General features: G+C 46.9%; 2 protein-coding genes across 2 annotated transcripts; one reads left to right on the top strand and one right to left on the bottom strand.

Moving 5' to 3' along the window:
• Positions 1-77: 77 nt before the first annotated feature.
• LOC135815069 (uncharacterized) lies at positions 78-3,902 on the top strand. The gene is made up of 3 exons (XM_065328306.1): positions 78-405; positions 2,394-2,433; positions 3,545-3,902. Exons 1-3 carry the CDS (start codon positions 184-186, stop codon positions 3,763-3,765), a joined length of 483 nt encoding a protein of 160 aa, XP_065184378.1. The 5' UTR covers positions 78-183; the 3' UTR covers positions 3,766-3,902.
• LOC135815068 (protein spinster-like) lies at positions 3,876-19,880 on the bottom strand. Its single transcript, XM_065328304.1, has 8 exons — positions 18,630-19,880; positions 17,871-17,970; positions 13,074-13,303; positions 12,086-12,303; positions 11,429-11,480; positions 9,813-9,938; positions 8,407-8,493; positions 3,876-4,529 (listed from the first exon to the last, which is right to left on the bottom strand). The coding sequence occupies exons 1-8, from the start codon at positions 19,251-19,253 to the stop codon at positions 4,194-4,196; spliced, it is 1,773 nt and encodes a 590-aa protein (XP_065184376.1). The 5' UTR covers positions 19,254-19,880; the 3' UTR covers positions 3,876-4,193.
• Between the last annotated feature and the right edge of the window lie 254 nt (positions 19,881-20,134).

Raw genomic sequence — 20,134 nt, forward strand, 5'->3', positions numbered from 1 at the left:
GGAAACTGGTCGAGGTGATGACATCATCAACGTTGTGATTATTTTTGATCGGACGTACTTTTTATTTGTTGCACTTCAGTTTCTTTTTGAAAGCTCAAATCTTCAACAAGCACTGCTTGAGAAATGAGAGTTACATTTTGATCCCCGCATTATGTACGCTTAGGTCTAGTAGTAGGTATAATTATGGCTTCAATCGCTCGACGGAAAGCCCTGGCTCTCCGAGGGCCAGCCACGCCTATGGAATATCCGTCTTCAGCTCGATACATCGCTCATCGCCTGCCTATGAATGGATTTGGCAGAAGAATTACTCACTATCAGTGGAGGTCGAAGGAATTCACAGACTTGACAAGGCAAAACACAGACAAGTATGAAGTAATGTTGGGAATGAAACTCTATGATCACGAGGTACGTAGGTGTTTTTCTTGCTGTTCGAATATGCCAACATTCACGTGCAGCCTGTTCGTAAAATTGCACTTAATTCTCGTGCCATATTGTGCCACGAATTTATACGATGTGGGTTGCGTGTGATCAAGGAGACAGTGGTCATAGACGTGTGCATGCACATAAAAGAAAACCTGCCTCGCCACAGTACATGAGTACAGGGCGGCATTGCATTGCTCAGCCGTGCACGTGTCGTGGCCTGTGATCTAACTAGTGGCACCAGGCAGTCAACCAATATAGTTGACATCAAGCAGATAAGTAGCTCACCTGTTCTACGACTCACACGACAGTGTAGACGAGGGTCGAAGGGAGCGATCGAAGGTACTTTATTGTTAGAAAAGGGTGGCAATTTATGTGATTGCTAGGATATTTTTACATGATAATTATTAGGCCCTCTACAGACTACGTACATAGAACATCCAGTACACAATCACATAAAACCTAAAAGGCAACATTTTTCCACGCCTGCATTCGGACTACACATTTTACATGCAACATACAGGCAACCTTTGACCCTGCACGGGGCCTGGGATGTATCGTTCGAAAGCAGCCGGCAGTCGTACAAAGTTTGTACATTTGCACGACTGCCTGGTGAAAGTACGATAAATGCAGGAAAGTTGCCTTGTACAAGGGTTCGCACCCTGCCCGAAAGGATTGGGCAGCTGTTTAGGCTTCCCGCCAGATTCTTGTAGTTGTCTTGGAAACTTCTATGTAAATGTGACTTATAGGCTGTTTTGTATCTAGTCTGAAGAGGGCCTTAACCAAGTGACATATTTAGATAGCATGTTGCAGGATTCAGCTACGACTTCGTACGCCGGCCTTGCTGGCGGTTGCGTGATGTAATTGCCGCCTTGATTCTTGCCGATCTCCTTCACCCGCAGGCCCTTCCCGCTCATTCCCCGTAGGGTGCATGACGGCAATGCCGCGTTCCCGCCAACGGGCCTGGGGTCTTACGACACGAGAAAGGCGCCACTCTTGCTCAACTAACAAGGGTATCAGCTCCTGTGCAGGACTAAGCGTGGTCCCCTCAAGCTCAGCAGTATAATGAGTACAACGCTGACAACTTGTACTGAAGGTGTTGCCGACGTACGACAACACTTGTTGGCTCTCTGCCACGAGTTGTAAGCCATCATTGCTCAACTAACGAAAGTGCCAAATTCTTCGCAGGACTAATCATGGTTCTTACAGAACTCTAGAATATTTTCAGAGTCTAGCTTTTCGCTGCTGAACTCAATGCGTGGTCGCTTTCATGACGAGTCCGATCCGGGTCATGACACACAATACTATACGGTGCATGTACTGTAGTACAAAAATCCATTTCCGTGCTGTTCCAATACATTTTGTTACAAAATATATTGGAACAGCACGGAAATGGAAAGGAAGAATGATTAAAATACTCCTGTACGATCAAGTAGACGTAGGAAGGCATGCCGTAGGACTTGGTTGCATGACAGAGAATTAATTAGTGCTGCTGATCCTTTGATTCATACCTATAAATATAGGTACCGTAAAATCCCGCCAGAGCGTAAAATCCCTACCTCCGCGACCCTTCTAATAGGTTCAGGCGGGGAGGGGCGGTTGGGCGAGTCCTATTTGCCGCATTCAGTACTACGTGAACAAGTACTCACCCTACGAAAACTGCTTTCATTCGCCCCGTCGTTTCTGAATACAGATCAGTTTATGTGCTATGCCGAGGATTGGGGCGAAATTTGAAAATGATTACTCTATACAAAGCTTGCATACAATGTATAGCCCCCGAAAAGAAGTACACTTTCATGTGATCCATTGCTGTCTGTCAAAAGCCAAGGGGAATCATACTGGAATTGTTAGATTGGCAGGTTTGAGATCATTCTTTACTACATCCGCCCATTATTTGTAATGTAAATGTGGTTGTATTATGGTGCCATTGACTTTTGCTACCACATGTTCCTGTTCCCTATGCCGCTGTGCAGTGGAACACACATCGAGTCCATTCCTGCCGCGTCTACAAAAGTAAGTTGTGCTTCGTTATCGTCGTGGTGGAGCACACCACGCTGCTGCTACTGTAGAGCTTGCTTGATGTGTGTCATCTGTATGCTGCACTGTATTATTATAATTGTACTGTCTCCGGCTAGAACAAAGCTGTTCCTGTGTACAAGCAGCTAGGAGACTGGTAGTCCGTTCATCATTATAATTATTATTAGGGGTGAAACAATTATACCGAATATTCGAATACTCGTTTGGATTTTTCAAATATAATCGTACTCGGAATAAATCAGAGTACTCGCTCATACATGGTACATGCATTCACCACAGAAGTCTGCAGTTTCAGAGCAGCAGTCAGCAGATATTGATGTGCAGAGTGTGTGGTGAGCATTTGTGCATGAGTAGAGAGAGCCCAAATGACCCACCAACCAATACACCAGAGAAAAGGACTGCCAATTGGTTCTATCAGGGTTGTACCATGTGATTTTTAAGGCCCTTGGTGGGCGATTTTTAGGATATCAAGAATACTCGAATATTCGATCGGAGAAAATCAGAGTACTCGAACTCGGGATCTCAGTGCCAACTTTCACCCCTAATTATTATTGTTCTCCGCTCTACAGGATGCCTGCCAACTATGTAGGTTGGAATCAAGTTAATTTGGAACTGGGGCATGACACACATTTAATCTTATTTCAACTTTAGGCATACACATGTGAGTCGCCTGGTGTGAGGAATGTACTTCGAAGTACATGTCTCCAGATTGTAAACTTGTGATTCCATGAGCAGCTTCCTAGAGTTGATCCGAATGGTGGTAAATACACACCCGGAAATATGGCTATAAAGCCATGCATCGACTAGGCGCCAGGCGCGGACTGATGGTAGTGGTGAGAAGGAGAGCTATGTGCCAGAATAACTTTGCAGCCTAGAGAGCGTGTGTGGGCAGGCGTGTATTTACCGCCATATTGCCGGGTGTGTATTTACCACCTTTTGGATCGACCATAAGTACAGCTGCACTGGTGTCTTCAACTTCAGCTTCCTAGAGTGTTGACTAAAAAATCTTTGTTTCTTGTTGCAATCTGCAGAATCATTTTAGCCTGTCTAATTTCTTCTTGTGTGGTTGTGTTGTGGTTGTGATCAGAAAATGTGATAACCCAACCACAGGACATGGACAGAGGCAATGCATTTCGGTGGCAGCTGCTGCCCGCGGCCGACGACTGCAAGAAAGCGGTGGTGGAAATTGAGCGCACCTGGGGAGCATACTACCATCGCCATGTGGACACGCCGAGGAAGTGGCACCATCCGTCGCTGGATACTGTCGAAGGTGACACGCGGAGCAAGTGGAAGAGTGTGGGAATGTGATGTGGTGTGACCGGCCGCAGTGATGTGACTTTTGCGGGACAATTGACTGGCGTCTTTGGCCGTTGAACTTTAACTTTTTTTTGATCATTTTCTTTCATGATACATAAACATCGGAGAAACATATTGATTCTTTCTGAGCTGTTTAGAGCGTAAAAATCGGTAAAGGCACTCTAAGGTAAATGTAACCTGAGTGGCTTGATAGAGATTCAAATTTCATAGAGCCCAATAAATAATGAAGCGGGATGGTACTAGGATGTAGGAAGGTTGTCTCAAGGTCTCAAAAGTTCAAATTGCTGGGGAAAATGAGAATAAAATCTAGCCGAGATGTGAACCACACAGGTGACTTTGTGAATTTTCCCGGGACTGTTATTCCTCTGGGTGACGAGGAGTATCGTGTACCATGGCAAGTGTGTCATTCTTCTTCCATGTCATGGGGCGTCATCCTCGTCTTCACTGCCCAGTAGCCATTGCTGCTCAACCTCCGGCCCGTCGGTGGCGGAATGTTTGGTTTTTCTAGAAGCCGGTCGGCTTGTCTGGTCTGAAAGGTGTGCTTCGCTGACCAAGTCGTCCGGTATTGCTGCTTGTGGAGGAGAAACCTGGTCCAATGGTGGTGTAGATGACAGGTTAGTTCTCTGGCAGTGCCTGACAACGCCTGTCAGTAAGAAGAGGAGAGCACTGGCAAGGTACGTTGTAGGCACGATGTAGAGCAGTGCCAGCTTGTAGCTCTTGTTGCAGTCCTCTTGATTCGATAGAATCGCCGAAACCTGAGTGAGCCGTGCAAAGGAAACATCGCACAGGCACGCGCGCACGCACAAGCGGACATGTACAGTCGTATGTAGTTGGGAATTGCTTGCAGGCTCGTAAGTTACACTCTTTCAAAGGCCTATTGCGTTTTTCATTGCAGCCATGTACACGGGTTTGGTGACAGTCCCAGCCCTTGCCACACAGATTCAAATAGTCAACTCCCACAGATGTTGGTAATTTTTGAAAAATTGTTCGACCTTTGCTGTATCCGACTTCCAAGGGGGGGGGGGGGGGGTTCGCTGCACTTTCAGCTCTCACTACGCAGTTTGATGCTCGCCATATTCGTGATAGATACAATTGTAGTTTGCTGCCCCCGCATAGGTTCTTACAACTTCTTAGTGATGATGAGGTGTCTAAGCATTGGAATATCAGAACAATAGCAGCATTTACTGCCCTTGGATCACTGGATCAACAGTCGTAAAATCCCGGCGACCCCATAAAAAAAAAGATAAGATTTGCCGTTTCGACGAGTCACGTCCACCTAATTTGACGAGATTAGAAAGTATTTTTATGAAATGAGGTTTGGAGCCTGCGCTAAGTATAGCCATCATGACTACATGTAATAGCAAGAGTACATAACCCCCAAGAGTGTGCAACTCCAGCTATGGGGTCTGCGACGGCAAAACGTCCCGTTCCGTGACGAACCCGTACGTATGATTTACAGCCCGAGTACAAGCGAGTACAAGGGCAATACCGGCTGATACATGACCGAACGGCGCCAGCCGTGAGGTCATGTATCAGCCGGTATTGCCCGTGTACGAGCGCGTACGAGGTGCTGTAAATCATTTATTGCATGCTTGGAACCCTACATACCATAATACAGCAGAACAAGGCATGTTCAGTAGTTCAGTTGACTGTGCATGCGGACTGAGGAGGTACACGTACACGTGTTTGTGGTTTTGAAAATTGGTTTATTTCTTTACAACATTGATAGTGATGTGATTCGTGATTGTACACGAAGAATAGGAACACGCCTGGAAAACACTAGCGCCTTGCTGGGTCTCCAGTTTGTTGAGCTCTTCGGCGGAGCAGCTGCTGATCAGGGCATCGATGTCCAGGCACTCATCAGGTTGGACGGCTTGGGCCGCGACAGGTTCGGAATACATCGGCGGCTGGAACAACAGGTCCAGGTCGATTCCGGCAAGCTCAGGATGTAAGTCGGTCGTGCTTGCACTGCTTGGGCCGTCAAGCAATGATGCTGCCTTGAGCTTGTCACATTCAGACGGCCTGTTGTAATGGGTTAGTGACTGTTGGCACTTGTGTCCCGAGACACCCATTATCGTTGAGGGGGACACACTCTGACGGCACATTTCAGTGATCGTGGATGCTCTCACTGAGTGATTGGTGTATCGTTGAGACAATGAACACTTCACAGACAATATTCTCATGAGACCACCGAGCGTATTCTTGCCAACAGGCTTGCCATTGTACCAGATCTGTGCTTCAGTTGTAGCTTTTTTCATGACTTGTTGAAACAGCCTTGTCCTGCCAGATGACGAGGTTGGCAGCTTGCTCACCAGCAGTTTAAATGCCTTGACGTGAGCAGGATTTACAATGCGCCCATCAGACACACTGTCAGATGCGCCGATCGAACCTTGATGGTTCTTAGACTTCATGGAAGTTGTCATCTTGATGTACTCTCCAAATTCTGTGTCGTGGCAAACTTCAAAATCCTCCGCACACATGTCAGACTGACACTCTCGACCACGTAAACAAAACTGTTTGGTGATTGCAAACCACACCATCTCCGCCAGTGCGATAGGGTCGGTCTCGTAGTTTGCGAGGAAATAGGAATTTAATTTTGCCTGATCCTCGTGACAAATGGCATCTTTGTGGTTGACTTCCTTGAGGTTGCCATCCTGTTTCATCTTCTTGATAAAGGCATTTAGAGCAATATTTGCTTGCTGGAACTCTTTGTCCGTCATGATGTTGATTGTGCGTTGATGTTCTGTTAGCTGACGTTGAATTGCGGCACGAAATGAAATCAGGCTCGCCTTGCTATACAATTTTTTCCCAATTTTCGTTCGAATCCCGACGTATGCGTGCTTCAAAACGCCTGCAAGGTCCGATGCTGATACTGTTGCCAGATCACAGGAGATCTTTCGACTTCGACAATACTCGTCCAGGACGACGAGCCATTTCTTGGTGGTGGCGGACGTGTTCCGGTTTTTGGTATCGGAGATCATTTTTTCAATCTCTTCGTCAGTGATCTCCTCGAACCGACAGGCCTCAACGCTCGCGTTCTCTTCACTGACTTCACCATTTGAGCTACTAGTACTACCAGTATGGGCATCTTCCGACAAATTTGGAGCTGGTTCGTCTGGTAAGTTCTCCTTTTCCATATTTGCATCAGTATCACCACGTATGAAAACTGTAACCTACACAAGGTAAGTGGATTTGGCATACTGTGAATGCGCATGCGTGAGCGAGCAGATTCAGCGGGCAATAAACCGGTCAATACGCAGAATTCCTGCCCGCAGCTGTGCGGGCAATATCAAGAAATACAGACCGCTTGCGGAGGGCGCTGATTGGCCGTAGCACGGACAACCCTCACGTGACATGCAATAAACATTATTCGTTCCCTGTGCATGATAGATACAGGTTTGTACCAGGGAGTCGTAAAGTCGGTATTTTACGACTCCCTGGTTTGTACGCAACCCTGCTTAGTGCTTTCAAGAGTACATAACCCCCCAGAGTGTGCAACTCCACTATGGGTGCTGTCCCGACAGAATTTCAAGTTGACGTCATTTTGATGATGCAATGCGCACTGTACACGGATTATCAGACGAATCCGGAACCTGTGGTTGACCGAAGCCGATCGATCCTGTACAAATTATTGCAAAGAAAAACGTGTGATGCGTTGACACCCGTACACATGTTGTAAATCACTGGTGCAAGGAGCATTGCGTCATAAATAATGACGTCAACTTGAAATTCTGTCGGGACAACAGGGTATGTGGGAGTTGCACACTCTGGGGGGGTTATGTACTCTTGGTGCTTTGGGTTCAACTTTCTTGCGGTCACTTTGCACTGTTTGCCAGAGTAAACCTTTTGAACCATGTCACGTGCTGTGAAGTTCTGCCGTCACAGCACTGTACTGAGTAGTGTCAGCCCAAATTTGCTCGAGACTTTTCGATATTATGCCGCATAATTTTGCTGCGCTTCTTTCGATATTATGCAGCTTGGCATTTCCGGGCGGATCCGATATTTTGCTCTGATTATGCTCAATGACAGCTTCAAAAACGCCAAATTTTGGAGAAAATTTCAGAAAAACATCGAAATTTGCTCGGTTTTGCTGGGTTCACATTTTAAAGTGTGAAGATTGACCTCACAATGCTCATTACCAAGCTGCCGTGCAAAGGAATTTAGTTTTGAGCATGAACCTAGTACAATACACGCATGTACCTCTGGCGCTGGATGTGAAACTTCGAGTATCTGCGAAATCACGGTGAAGATCTCCAAAAAATTCGAAATTATGCTCCAAATATGCCGGGGAATTCTTTTTCTAAAATGTTTCGATATTATGCCAAAAGAATTGCCGGCAAATTTGGGCTGACACTAGTACTGAGCCTGTACTGAGCCTGTACTGAGCCTGTGCAGGCAGTCGCACACTCGTGTGGGTTATGTACGTTTGCTAACAGTGTGTAGCACAGCACATACGTTCGCGGAGAAGGCGGAGAGCCGGAACGCAGAACCTTTTACTTGAAGTATTTTTAATTTTTTCTTTAATTTTTTAATTTTTTTACCAGGCATGGGCCATCCCCTGATCATAGGTGCCAAGCATTTTACGTTTTTCAAAAAAAAATGCACGAGGAAAAAAAGTAGCACAGCACATACCAGGACAGGTCCTGCACAGCCAACCAGAGTGCCGATGGCTATGTAGACGGCCGATGCTTGACAGCGCACGGCCGGCTTGTGGACATCCTGTATGCAGGGTGGCAATAGGCAGAACGACGGACCGGGCTTGAAGACATGGGATGAGAAAAGAATATCGGCTGACGAGTCCCAGAACTCCTTTACACAGAGTTTACTATACTGTTGTACGTGCATATCTTGCCGCTTGTCGGAGCTGCTTCAGCTGTGTGTGCATGTACACTGCCGAATTGACAGTACACATGTACAGACCAGCCTTGCTGATCTGATCTCCCTAGCTGACCAAAGCCGGAAAGGGCTGAGCAGCATTGTACAGTCTGTATCGGCTATAGCGTACCCTTTTGATTTCCGTGATTTTATCACTATAACCGATGCATCACTATATGCGATACGATCGGTTTTTTTCGAGCGACACATGAAAGGCAAGGAAATACTTCCAGCATGGCGTTTTGACAAAATGAGCATGCTGCATAGTTGACAGTGCCTGCATTTCCATAAAAAATTCTGTTTTGTACATGTACATGTGTCACTATCAAAATAAGCAACGTGAAGAAAGTAAAAAAATAGGGCCTTTGATATTATTGCAACATGTATTTTAAAGTTATCACTATAGCCGATTATAATGTAGTGTGTTGTGTATGTTTTGATTCTTTGTTGCCATCATAATATCCGATATATCATTTACATCCGATAATATTGGTTATAGTGATATTTGTACAGGATAAAATACGTTTTGCTTTTGATATTTCGTACCAATATCACTGTAGCCGATATATTCTTATATCCGGTCACTCTATAGCCGATACAGACTGTAGTTACATGTACATGTACGTATCAGTGTAAATATGTACAAGTTATCCAGGCCTGTCCATATGACTGATGATGAGGTGTAGTGGAGCCTATCTGCAGCAGTTTACAGTGCACATATTGAATGGTAAATGCAGTGGAATGTATCTGCAGCAGTTGACACTAAAAAAATAATAATAATAAATTTCACGGTTCGCGTGAGACTCGGCTGGAAGCCGAGTTTTCCGCATCCGCCGTGGGAACGCCACCACCCTCTAGGATCAAAGGCGCAGATGCAGCGCCTAAACGGCGGGAGGTGAGTAGATCAGACCCACCACCAAGTGGTCAAAGACCGAAATCCCATTAGCTGCATCCATGTTACCCTCGTGCCAGGCCACGAGTTCCCAATTAACTGTGGGTCGCAGCACGGCTGGAAAAATTCCTTCCGCTTCCAAGCAGGACTTGAACCTGGTACCCTCTGTTTCTCAATCATGGTCTTAGACCATCCCACTATGCCTGCACATATTTAATGGTAAAATGCAGTGGAATGTATCTGCAGCAATTGACAGTGGACGGTTAGTTACCTGGACTATTGATGCTGCAACTCCCATCCAGGCTTCAGAGAACAGGAAGGACACAGTCAGCATGACGTAAGAGATCATGGCCGTCGGCATGAGAAAGATGGCCGCTGCTAGCGGCGCAGCAATTGCCTGTCAGCATCGGAAGGGTATTATCACAGGAGAAGAGAAGCAGCCATAAAAAGGATATAAGGGAGGCGTAACTTTACATTTTTCAATTTTACTTTTGCTCGTACTAGATACTGAGCATGAGAGGATGGAGTAATAATTACTGTAAATCTAGAATATTTATTTCGAATGCGTTAACCGGTAGTAAGCCACCACACAAGAGAGGCTCGATGAGCCCAAGAGACCCATCCCAACATCCTGGTTGCTCTGAACGCCTGACAGTGAGTGCTTCTGGGAATACCGTTAGTCAGGCTATATTCTGATGGCAACAGGGGTTTCTCCCAGATCCGTGACCCGTTTGTATTCGGCTATTTTTATTGTTGTTGGTTTCATGTTCTGTAGTTAGTAGTTACCAGTGTATGTTCAATATTGTTCCTACTTCTAAAAATGACCTAGGATCACCAGCCTGCCCAGCATTCGGAGAAACGGCCTGGGCAAAGCCAGGCGAGTTTGATGACAGCGTCATATCCGACTGGACTGTGTGGTTTGTGTACTTCCCTAATCCAGCAAGTAGCCCGAGTGAATCGCTGGACGGATGAGGAGCGGGCTACCGCTGTATATGGTGTGCAACAGCCAGTCACAAATTTTTGTAGTTCCATGATCTACAGTGCTGGCAACTGAAATCCGACCCCTGAGCGGTGCGCTCGCATCGCAAGGACCCGAAAGAGAGGCCGCTAGGAAGTGAACGCGCCGCCCAGGGGGTCGGATTTTAGTTGCCAGCACTGTAGCTCTCCACAGAAACATGGAACAGCTGATTCCTGGCCTGCATGGAAGTCCAATTTTCTCCAGCAGCACAAGTAGAAGTTGGGATGAAAGCTAGACGTCTGCGAAATGATGATTCACTCCCTGATTATTGTGAGACAGTCCGTCGGTTCTCCAGAACGTTCTACCCTGTGCACCAGTGGCAGTGATCCCCTCTCCAAAATCTGCTACTCTGTCGGTACTAGCAGCTGCTAGTATGTCACAGGAACTGTAAGCCACATCTGTCCGTTTCAAGTTGCAAGGTTAGTTGACTCTGGTAGCTCAATTTCTCTATTACCAGCACCATATGTTTTAACATGTTCTATGATGACGAGCCACTTTGAAGCCTCGTCCTGCAAGGGTGTGCAGTGTTGATGACGGTAGCGGGGTGGCTGTAGTCTGATCACAGTGACTGAACCTTTGCACTTGGGAATAAAATACAACAAAGCCTCGTACGATGCATTCTTGCCTTACACAGTACCTACAGGCCATGCTTGAGATCTATGCGGGGATTAGCCCAGGTCACGGCTATTGCAGGCAGGGCCCGGGGAAGGAAGTGCAAAGTGCTGCCTGCATGTGCAGTCAGCACCAGAGGTTCTACACCAGGGAGTCGTAAAATACCGGTATCTTACGACTCCCTGTTCTACACCTAACCCAGCATAGTTGCTCTCCCTCTCCCTCTACAGAGAGATGGACCTTCCTACGATCAGTACCTGAGTGAGCGCAATGACATACGCCTTCCAGTGCAAGCCATACTTCATTGTCCTGTGGCAAGATCAAAATTCAAACGACAGACCAACAGCTCAAAGTTACAGAACAGACAAGATCACAGAAGTAGAGCTGCGACAAACAAAAAAACTCAACTTGGAGGAAAGCCTGTTCACTGTACACCAATGGGAAAACTCAACTTGGAGGAGAGGCTACACAACATGAACGCCGGTGGCATCCCCGCTGACATACTCAGGCTGTTATATAGCACTATTACAGCTCATTACTAGGAGCTACTAGTAAATGGGGCAGAATCGAAGTTAGCCAAGATAGTAATTGTCTCAGCCAATTCAGGACTTGTGTTGAGATACAGTCTACTTCGCGTCACATAACGACACTCGGCGGGGCATCAGAAAAGTGTCCTTATTCGCGATGTGTCGTTATACCCGAAGTCTCATTATTATGTATTACAGTTGGATGGGACTTTGCTCTGGGCATGGACATTCTGTCGTTATTCGCGAATTGTTGTTATATCCGCAGTCGTTATTAGCGAAGTTGACTGTAATTGAATTATTTACAGTCATTTTGATAACACTCATCCCGGCATTCCATGGAAATATTTTTGAAAGCACATCACCTCTCCAGTCCCATTTAGAACGTACTTATCTGCTATGAATCCACCCAGAATGGAGCCGGGTAATCCGCCAGCCATGAACACAATGAACAGTTTCATTCCGTAACTCCTTGGCGGCTCTCCGTAGTGCTCTCGGTAGAATGTCGCACACCAGGCACCCAGCGCGTAGCCACCGATAAATCGCACGGACGCCGCCACTGTGATGATCATGTATGGCCAGGAGCCAGCCAGTTCGAAGAATGTCTCCTGCACGACAAAGACACAGGTCCAGAGGAGCATGACAAAGACACAGGTCCAGAGGACTATGACAAAGACACAGATCCAGAGGAGCATGACAAAGACACGGGTCCAGAGGAGCATGACAAAGACACAGATCCAGAGGGACACGGCATGACACAGGTCCAGAGGAGCAGTGTCAGGCGACTGAGTTGTTTCGATTTGACTTTGACGTGCCATGAAAGAAGGCCTGAAGTGCACCAGTACCACAGTATTACCCGATGCCTTCAAGTTGTCTTAGCCAAAGACAGACATGAATGGAAATATTTCACACCAACAGCTGTGTGTAGAGCTCAACTCAAAAAAGATGTATGGTAATATGTGAGCTGTTCTTTCTGTTTAACTCGGATGGGTCAGTTTTGTGCCATTTTGTCGCACTCGCTGACTGTATAAGATCTGATTACGTTGGTGTGGTGGACAGTTAGTCATAACTCGTAACATTTTGTCCTCCTTTGTTCTTTCTGTCCTCTTCTTTGCCTTTCCAACTGCAAGTCATGGTTATTACAAACCAAGCAAGAAGCACAGTGCAGGAACCTGCATGTACAGTCATGTCAGCATGTGACAGTGTACGCTCAGTCTATCCACAGTCCAATTGCAATAGGAGGATGTAGATTCCTACTAATACCTAGCTTGTACATCAGACTGATGGTGTGCTCCAGTGGAAGATGTACACAATAGGAACACTGATCTTGCTCTTATAGGTTGGCAAGCAACGAGGATGTCCTGCAGGCCGAACTTACCTTCACCGTGTAACGACGACCCTTTGCTTGTACCGATGACTGAGAGTCGTCGTTCACGTTTGATGATCCATTGATAGTAACCCGAACAGAGGGTGCTTGAGGCTGCTTCTTGTACAGGGTGGCAAACATGATGGGAAACATGGAAAATCCAGTGAGGCCTAGGATGCGAAATGTCCACCGCCAGCACAGCACATTGCTAACGAAACCACACAAGTTGCCGATCGATGCGCCTGCAGGACATGACACATGATATACAGTAGGGCAGCACACGCTGGTCTTTTTGGTAGGATTGAAACCTGAGTCACCAGAGATTCCTAATCAATAAACTGTATAGAGTGAGCTATCACATGACCATAATAATGGGACAGCTATGTTGGTTCCAACTCCAGTTAACCCTTGCCGCATGTAAGACAACACAGGGTCACATTATGTCACTCTGCCTCCTCAACAGCAGCCAGGTACACAATTCCAGATGGAAATTTCTTCACACACACACACACACACACACACACACACACACACACACACACACACACACACACACCAAACACACACACACACTAACGGAGTTAAGTTGACTATTGGGATTGAAACAGCACTCATCATCTTCAAAAGGACTGGCCAGTGCTCCGACTAACCAAACTTGAGAACCAGCATGTGACACTGAGGTGTAGCCTCATGAGTCATGTAGACTGATCCTTGCTAACCTTCTTTAGGGTGTACAGAGTACTACAGACTCCACTTGCTAACCTTCTTTAGGGTGTACAGACTCCACTTGCTAACCTTCTTTAGGGTGTGCAGACTCCACTTGCTAACCTTCTTTAGGGTGTGCAGACTCCACTTGCTAACCTTCTTTAGGGTGTGCAGACTCCACTTGCTAACCTTCTTTAGGGTGTACAGACTCCACTTGCTAACCTTCTTTAGGGTGTGCAGACTCCACTTGCTAACCTTCTTTAGGGTGTACAGACTCCACTTGCTAACCTTCTTTAGGGTGTGCAGACTCCACTTGCTAACCTTCTTTAGGGCGTGCAGACTCCACTTGCTAACCTTCTTTAGGGTGTGCAGACTACACTTGCTAACCTTCTTTAGGGCGTGCAGATTCCACTTGCTAACCTTCTTTAGGGTGTGCAGACTCCACTTGCTAACCTTCTTTAGGGTGTGCAGACTCCACTTGCTAACCTTCTTTAGGGTGTACAGACTCCACTTGCTAACCTTCTTTAGGGTGTGCAGACTCCACTTGCTAACCTTCTTTAGGGTGTACGGACTCCACTTGCTAACCTTCTTTAGGGTGTGCAGACTCCACTTGCTAACCTTCTTTAGGGCGTGCAGACTCCACTTGCTAACCTTCTTTAGGGTGTGCAGACTACACTTGCTAACCTTCTTTAGGGCGTGCAGATTCCACTTGCTAACCTTCTTTAGGGTGTGCAGACTCCACTTGCTAACCTTCTTTAGGGTGTGCAGACTCCACTTGCTAACCTTCTTTAGGGTGTGCAGACTCCACTTGCTAACCTTCTTTAGGGTGTGCAGACTCCACTTGCTAACCTTCTTTAGGGTGTGCAGACTCCACTTGCTAACCTTCTTTAGGGTGTGCAGACTCCACTTGCTAACCTTCTTTAGGGCGTGCAGACTCCACTTGCTAACCTTCTTTAGGGTGTGCAGACTCCACTTGCTTACCTTCTTTAGGGTGTGCAGACTCCACTTGCTAACCTTCTTTAGGGTGTGCAGACTCCACTTGCTAACCTTCTTTAGGGTGTGCAGACTCCGCTTGCTAACCTTCTTTAGGGTGTGCAGACTACACTTGCTTACCTTCTTTAGGGCGTGCAGATTCCACTTGCTAACCTTCTTTAGGGTGTGCAGACTCCACTTGCTAACCTTCTTTAGGGTGTGCAGACTCCACTTGCTAACCTTCTTTAGGGTGTGCAGACTCCACTTGCTAACCTTCTTTAGGGTGTGCAGACTCCACTTGCTAACCTTCTTTAGGGTGTGCAGACTCCACTTGCTAACCTTCTTTAGGGTGTGCAGACTCCACTTGCTAACCTTCTTTAGGGCGTGCAGACTCCACTTGCTAACCTTCTTTAGGGTGTGCAGACTCCACTTGCTTACCTTCTTTAGGGTGTGCAGACTCCACTTGCTAACCTTCTTTAGGGTGTGCAGACTCCACTTGCTAACCTTCTTTAGGGTGTGCAGACTCCGCTTGCTAACCTTCTTTAGGGTGTGCAGACTCCACTTGCTAACCTTCTTTAGGGTGTGCAGACTCCACTTGCTAACCTTCTTTAGGGTGTGCAGACTCCACTTGCTAACCTTCTTTAGGGTGTGCAGACTCCACTTGCTAACCTTCTTTAGGGTGTGCAGACTCCACTTGCTAACCTTCTTTAGGGTGTGCAGACTCCACTTGCTAACCTTCTTTAGGGCGTGCAGACTCCACTTGTTAACCTTCTTTAGGGTGTGCAGACTCCACTTGCTAACCTTCTTTAGGGTGTGCAGACTCCGCTTGCTAACCTTCTTTAGGGTGTGCAGACTCCACTTGCTAACCTTCTTTAGGGTGTGCAGACTCCACTTGCTAACCTTCTTTAGGGTGTGCAGACTCCACTTGCTAACCTTATTTAGGGTGTGCAGACTCCACTTGCTAACCTTCTTTAGGGTGTGCAGACTACACTTGCTAACCTTCTTTAGGGTGTGCAGACTCCACTTGCTAACCTTCTTTAGGGTGTGCAGACTCCACTTGCTAACCTTCTTTAGGGTGTGCAGACTCCACTTGCTAACCTTCTTTATACCATGGTACGGTACGGAGGGCCTGTTTTCAGCCAATCAGCGCTCGTCTAGCCATGGTTATATTGGCCAGTATAAATCCCGCGCGGGATTTATATAGAATATAAATCCCGGTGCACGGTACGTACGCTAGGGCACTGCCACCGTACAAGTTCACTGCCTGAAAGGCAGTGACTGACTTGTACGGCGGCAGTACTCCAGCGCACGGACCATACATAAACAGACACAACGGACACCACATGCGCGTGTACACTCCACACAGAAAGGCACACTGACGAGGAACAGTACACAATGGAAAAGAAGAATGACCTGGAATTCGTCTACAGAGTATTCTGTTATACTGAATCTGAGGATAAAGAACGTCGAATAACCACGAAGTATCCCGAATGGGTCAGCAATGTACATTGTACTTCGAAGAGTTGAAGATCATCAACGGACTGTCTCCTTCGTAAATAAGTTTATAATACCAGTGTACATGCACTTCAACCCGATTGGAAAAGGCTACAATAGATTGGATTGAAATGTGATACAAAACAGTGTATGCAAATGCATCTACTTGCAAGCAAAACTGATTATGAGATGCCGCATGTGAAAATCAGCACTGTACCATAATTATAGTAACACTTACTCCCAAAGAGTCCAAGCTGTAATCTAACTAGTGACGGTAGTTTGATTCAACGACAAACTCCAGCACCGCAGCAATTCAGTCGACTTCCGCACCGCTCACGATTCAAGACAGCTACATCTACTGTTCTTTCAATCAAATGAACCCCTCGATAGGCACATTGCCTTTGGGTCATTTCATAATAATAATAAATAAAGACAAGATCATGAAGATGCTACAATATGCACTGGAACTGAAAGGAAATCTTATGCCAAACATCCACGGAGGAATCTCCTTCTGACCTTGCTCGACCATTCTTTCAACTGACAACTGATAACCATCAGAAGATGTTCATGTACTGCATGATGTAGGAGATCTCCAAATAGGTTCGTAGTTCTGGAAATGCGTAGGGGTACCTGGCATAAGTAGGATATGACCCTCGTAGTCGGGTTATACCGTACCCTCATATAAATCCCTCCTGCTATCGCAGTCGGGATTTATATTCAGCCGGTATAACCCTCTGACTCGGGTTATATCCTCTACTTAGGGTGTGCAGACTCCACTTGCTAACCTTCTTTAGGGTGTGCAGACTCCACTTGCTAACCTTCTTTAGGGCGTGCAGACTCCACTTGCTAACCTTCTTTAGGGTGTGCAGACTCCACTTGCTAACCTTCTTTAGGGCGCGCAGACTCCACTTGCTAACCTTCTTTAGGGTGTGCAGACTCCACTTGCTAACCTTCTTTAGGGTGTGCAGACTCCACTTGCTAACCTGAATGGAGTACTACATGTTTGCCAAACCTTTCTTTGGAATACTACATGCACAGTTTCCAGTGTGCTGGTGCTTGGTGAAAACTGACCCAAACTGTATATTTGGCGCTCGGATGTATATGGACCTTGACACCCTGAGAGTGCTGCAGATGCCGCTGGACATACACCCGTACACATGCAGTGCTGTGATGCTTGGAACAGGACAGGGTCGCCAGAGTTCACCTAGCGTAATTGCTAATAATAGACACCCTTAGCAAACAACGGTAACGCTATTTTTTACGGTACTCGTACCTTGATCACCCAAATAGCGTTGAAGCTGCAGCGTATAAACGTTATGGGGGCTGATTTATCGTTGTGACCAACGGTACGTGTTTTGGCCAAATATTGCATAGTCCGTACGCATTTCACCGTGTATCGCGTATATGGTGACAAAAATGGTTGTACCGCGCGAAATCAAAGCTACTCTTGTGGCAACAGCGTACTAAAAATAGCGTGCATCTTGCTAAAGGTCGAACCCAAATCACGGTATTTTCCCCCTTACGATAATACCGTTACAACATAACGTTTTTTGCTAAGGGTGTCTAATAGTAATATGGCTGATATGGCCATTTCAGCAACTGTCCTACACACATGGCACTCCACACATTCCACCTTACCCACATACGTTCCGGCGCTGTAGATGGAGATGACCAGTGCGTGGTGTTTGGGTGAGAACAACTCTGCAAGTAGCGAGTATGCAACTGGACTGCATGTTGCCTTGAGCAACAACACATATACACACCCATACACACACACACACACACACACACACACACACACACACACACACACACACACACACACACACACACACACACACACATACACACACGCACGCACACACATCAGCCAATAGCCATTGGCGTCATACATACTGATAGGAACAAATATAATCATGTTTTTCTCGTAGTTTATCTCCATGCCTCATAGCCTCCTCCTAATGAACGCACATGCATGCTTGTAATTGTGTGGTTACTTTCCTCTAACACATCGATACTGTTCAACTGTTCAACTGTTACTAAGTAACAGTCTTATTGATAAAGCAAACGGCACTTCAACCCCCTCTCCCCAAATTACAAATATCCGGTTATTTATGGATAGCCCCAGATATAGATATACACTGGTGAAGCTGGGGATGTATTCCTTCACGGTCGCTACGCTCATTTCCATGACACTACTCCAAGTACGGTATGATGCGTGGCCAGGATATGATCTCTACCCCACTAAAGTGCTAAAAAACGTGTGTTTATCAATATGGACACTTCTTTACACTGCTGTAGTAACCACAGATCTCTACAATTGTAGTCTATGATGACAATAATTTTCTCCAGCAGTGAGCATGCTAGCAGTCTGCTAGTCCTCAGCTATTTCCTCACCTCTCCAATTCCCAGGCTCAGACGTGTGAGGTACAGCTGCCACCTGGTCTGCACAAATCCCGTTGCGAACACCGTTCCAGACCACAGACAAAGGCCCAGGGATAGCACCAGCAAACGAGATGAGGTGTCGGCCAGGCGGGAGAGAGGTATGCCCGAGAGTACATAGATGGCGGCGAACGCTGGCCCAGTCAGAATGCCTTGATCATAAGAATCAAAGTCGATGCATCCTTCACTAGCACACGTTCCATTCGCAGTGCTGTTGCTCTCGGAAGTGTTTCCAGTTGCCAGGAAAGAGGAAGACATTGAGCCCTCAGCTCCGGAATATGAGAGTTGGTAACTGGATGTAGTTTTAGACTCGATTTCATTCATAAAGCTTGCAGTCGGAAGCACTTTGGGACTCGGGGTAGTTGTAGTGTTGCAGGAGTCAGGCGGTGGAACGTAGCATCTTAGACCAGCTGGTGCCAAGGCTGGGAAGACCCAGCGGTCGGCTTGGTTCAGGATCGACACCAGGAAGAGAACGATCAGCGACGCCAGGGAACGGAGAGGCACCGATGATGAGGATGACGACGGCGACGTTTCTCCGCTCCGCCGATCGCCCCCCAATGCAGGTACGTCCTCTTTCATGTTGTGGTTCCTTGTTTACTGGCACATGGTAGCTGGAGCTAGCAGTGGATCTGGTTGTCGCTTATTTAGGGCATATTCTTCCTTCTCTTCTCCGTCGGCTGCACGGGCGTGTTGTATGACAGATGTTCCGCTCTAATGACTTTCTTATCGAGAGGTACCGTTGTTCTCTGTCTGCAGCTCACCCATATAGCGCACGTGTGGTGCGGAGGTCGACCCAGCGCCAACTAAGTACACCAAACTCTTCAGACAACAGACTTTGTGACTTACTTGTAATTCCAAGACACAGTGCATCAGCTTGAAGTAACGAAGCGGGCAGACTCTTTTTTGGTAGGTGCTGGTCCGGTGTTGGCTACAAGTGCACACCCCAAACACACTGTCCGAGTGTCGCCAGTCCAAGGAACGTCTCCAGAGCTCCCACCTTTCCTCAAGGAGCTCGAGTCCAGCTTTGCTCTCAGAAGACAATATTTATTATACCAAATTGTCAATGGCTGCGGATGCCTTCAAGTAGCGGCTGCCTCCCACATCATTGATTCGGATGTTGTAGTTGTTTCACCGTGACGAAGGATTTCGCCCGCATGACACCGTCCGAGAGAGACTGACCACACTCACTGCACTGATTTCGTGCACTGGACTGGCAAAAGGCAAAGGTGGCGAATTGGAGGTGCTGTACTAGATTGCGTATGGTTTACTAGCTAGCTTGACACGTGCTGTTCGGATTTTTGGCACCAAAACCAGTAAACATCGTACTGATTCGTAGTAGATTTACGGTAATCACGTACCACTGCAATGCAGTCGTATACGCGTATACCGGTACCTTCCTCGTGGTACAATGGACGAACCGGTAGAAACCCTCTGCCCACTGCACTCTGCAGTGCACCATG

The sequence above is a fragment of the Sycon ciliatum genome, chromosome 4 (assembly GCF_964019385.1).
Source record: "Sycon ciliatum chromosome 4, ocSycCili1.1, whole genome shotgun sequence".
Taxonomy (NCBI): Eukaryota; Metazoa; Porifera; class Calcarea; order Leucosolenida; family Sycettidae; genus Sycon; species Sycon ciliatum.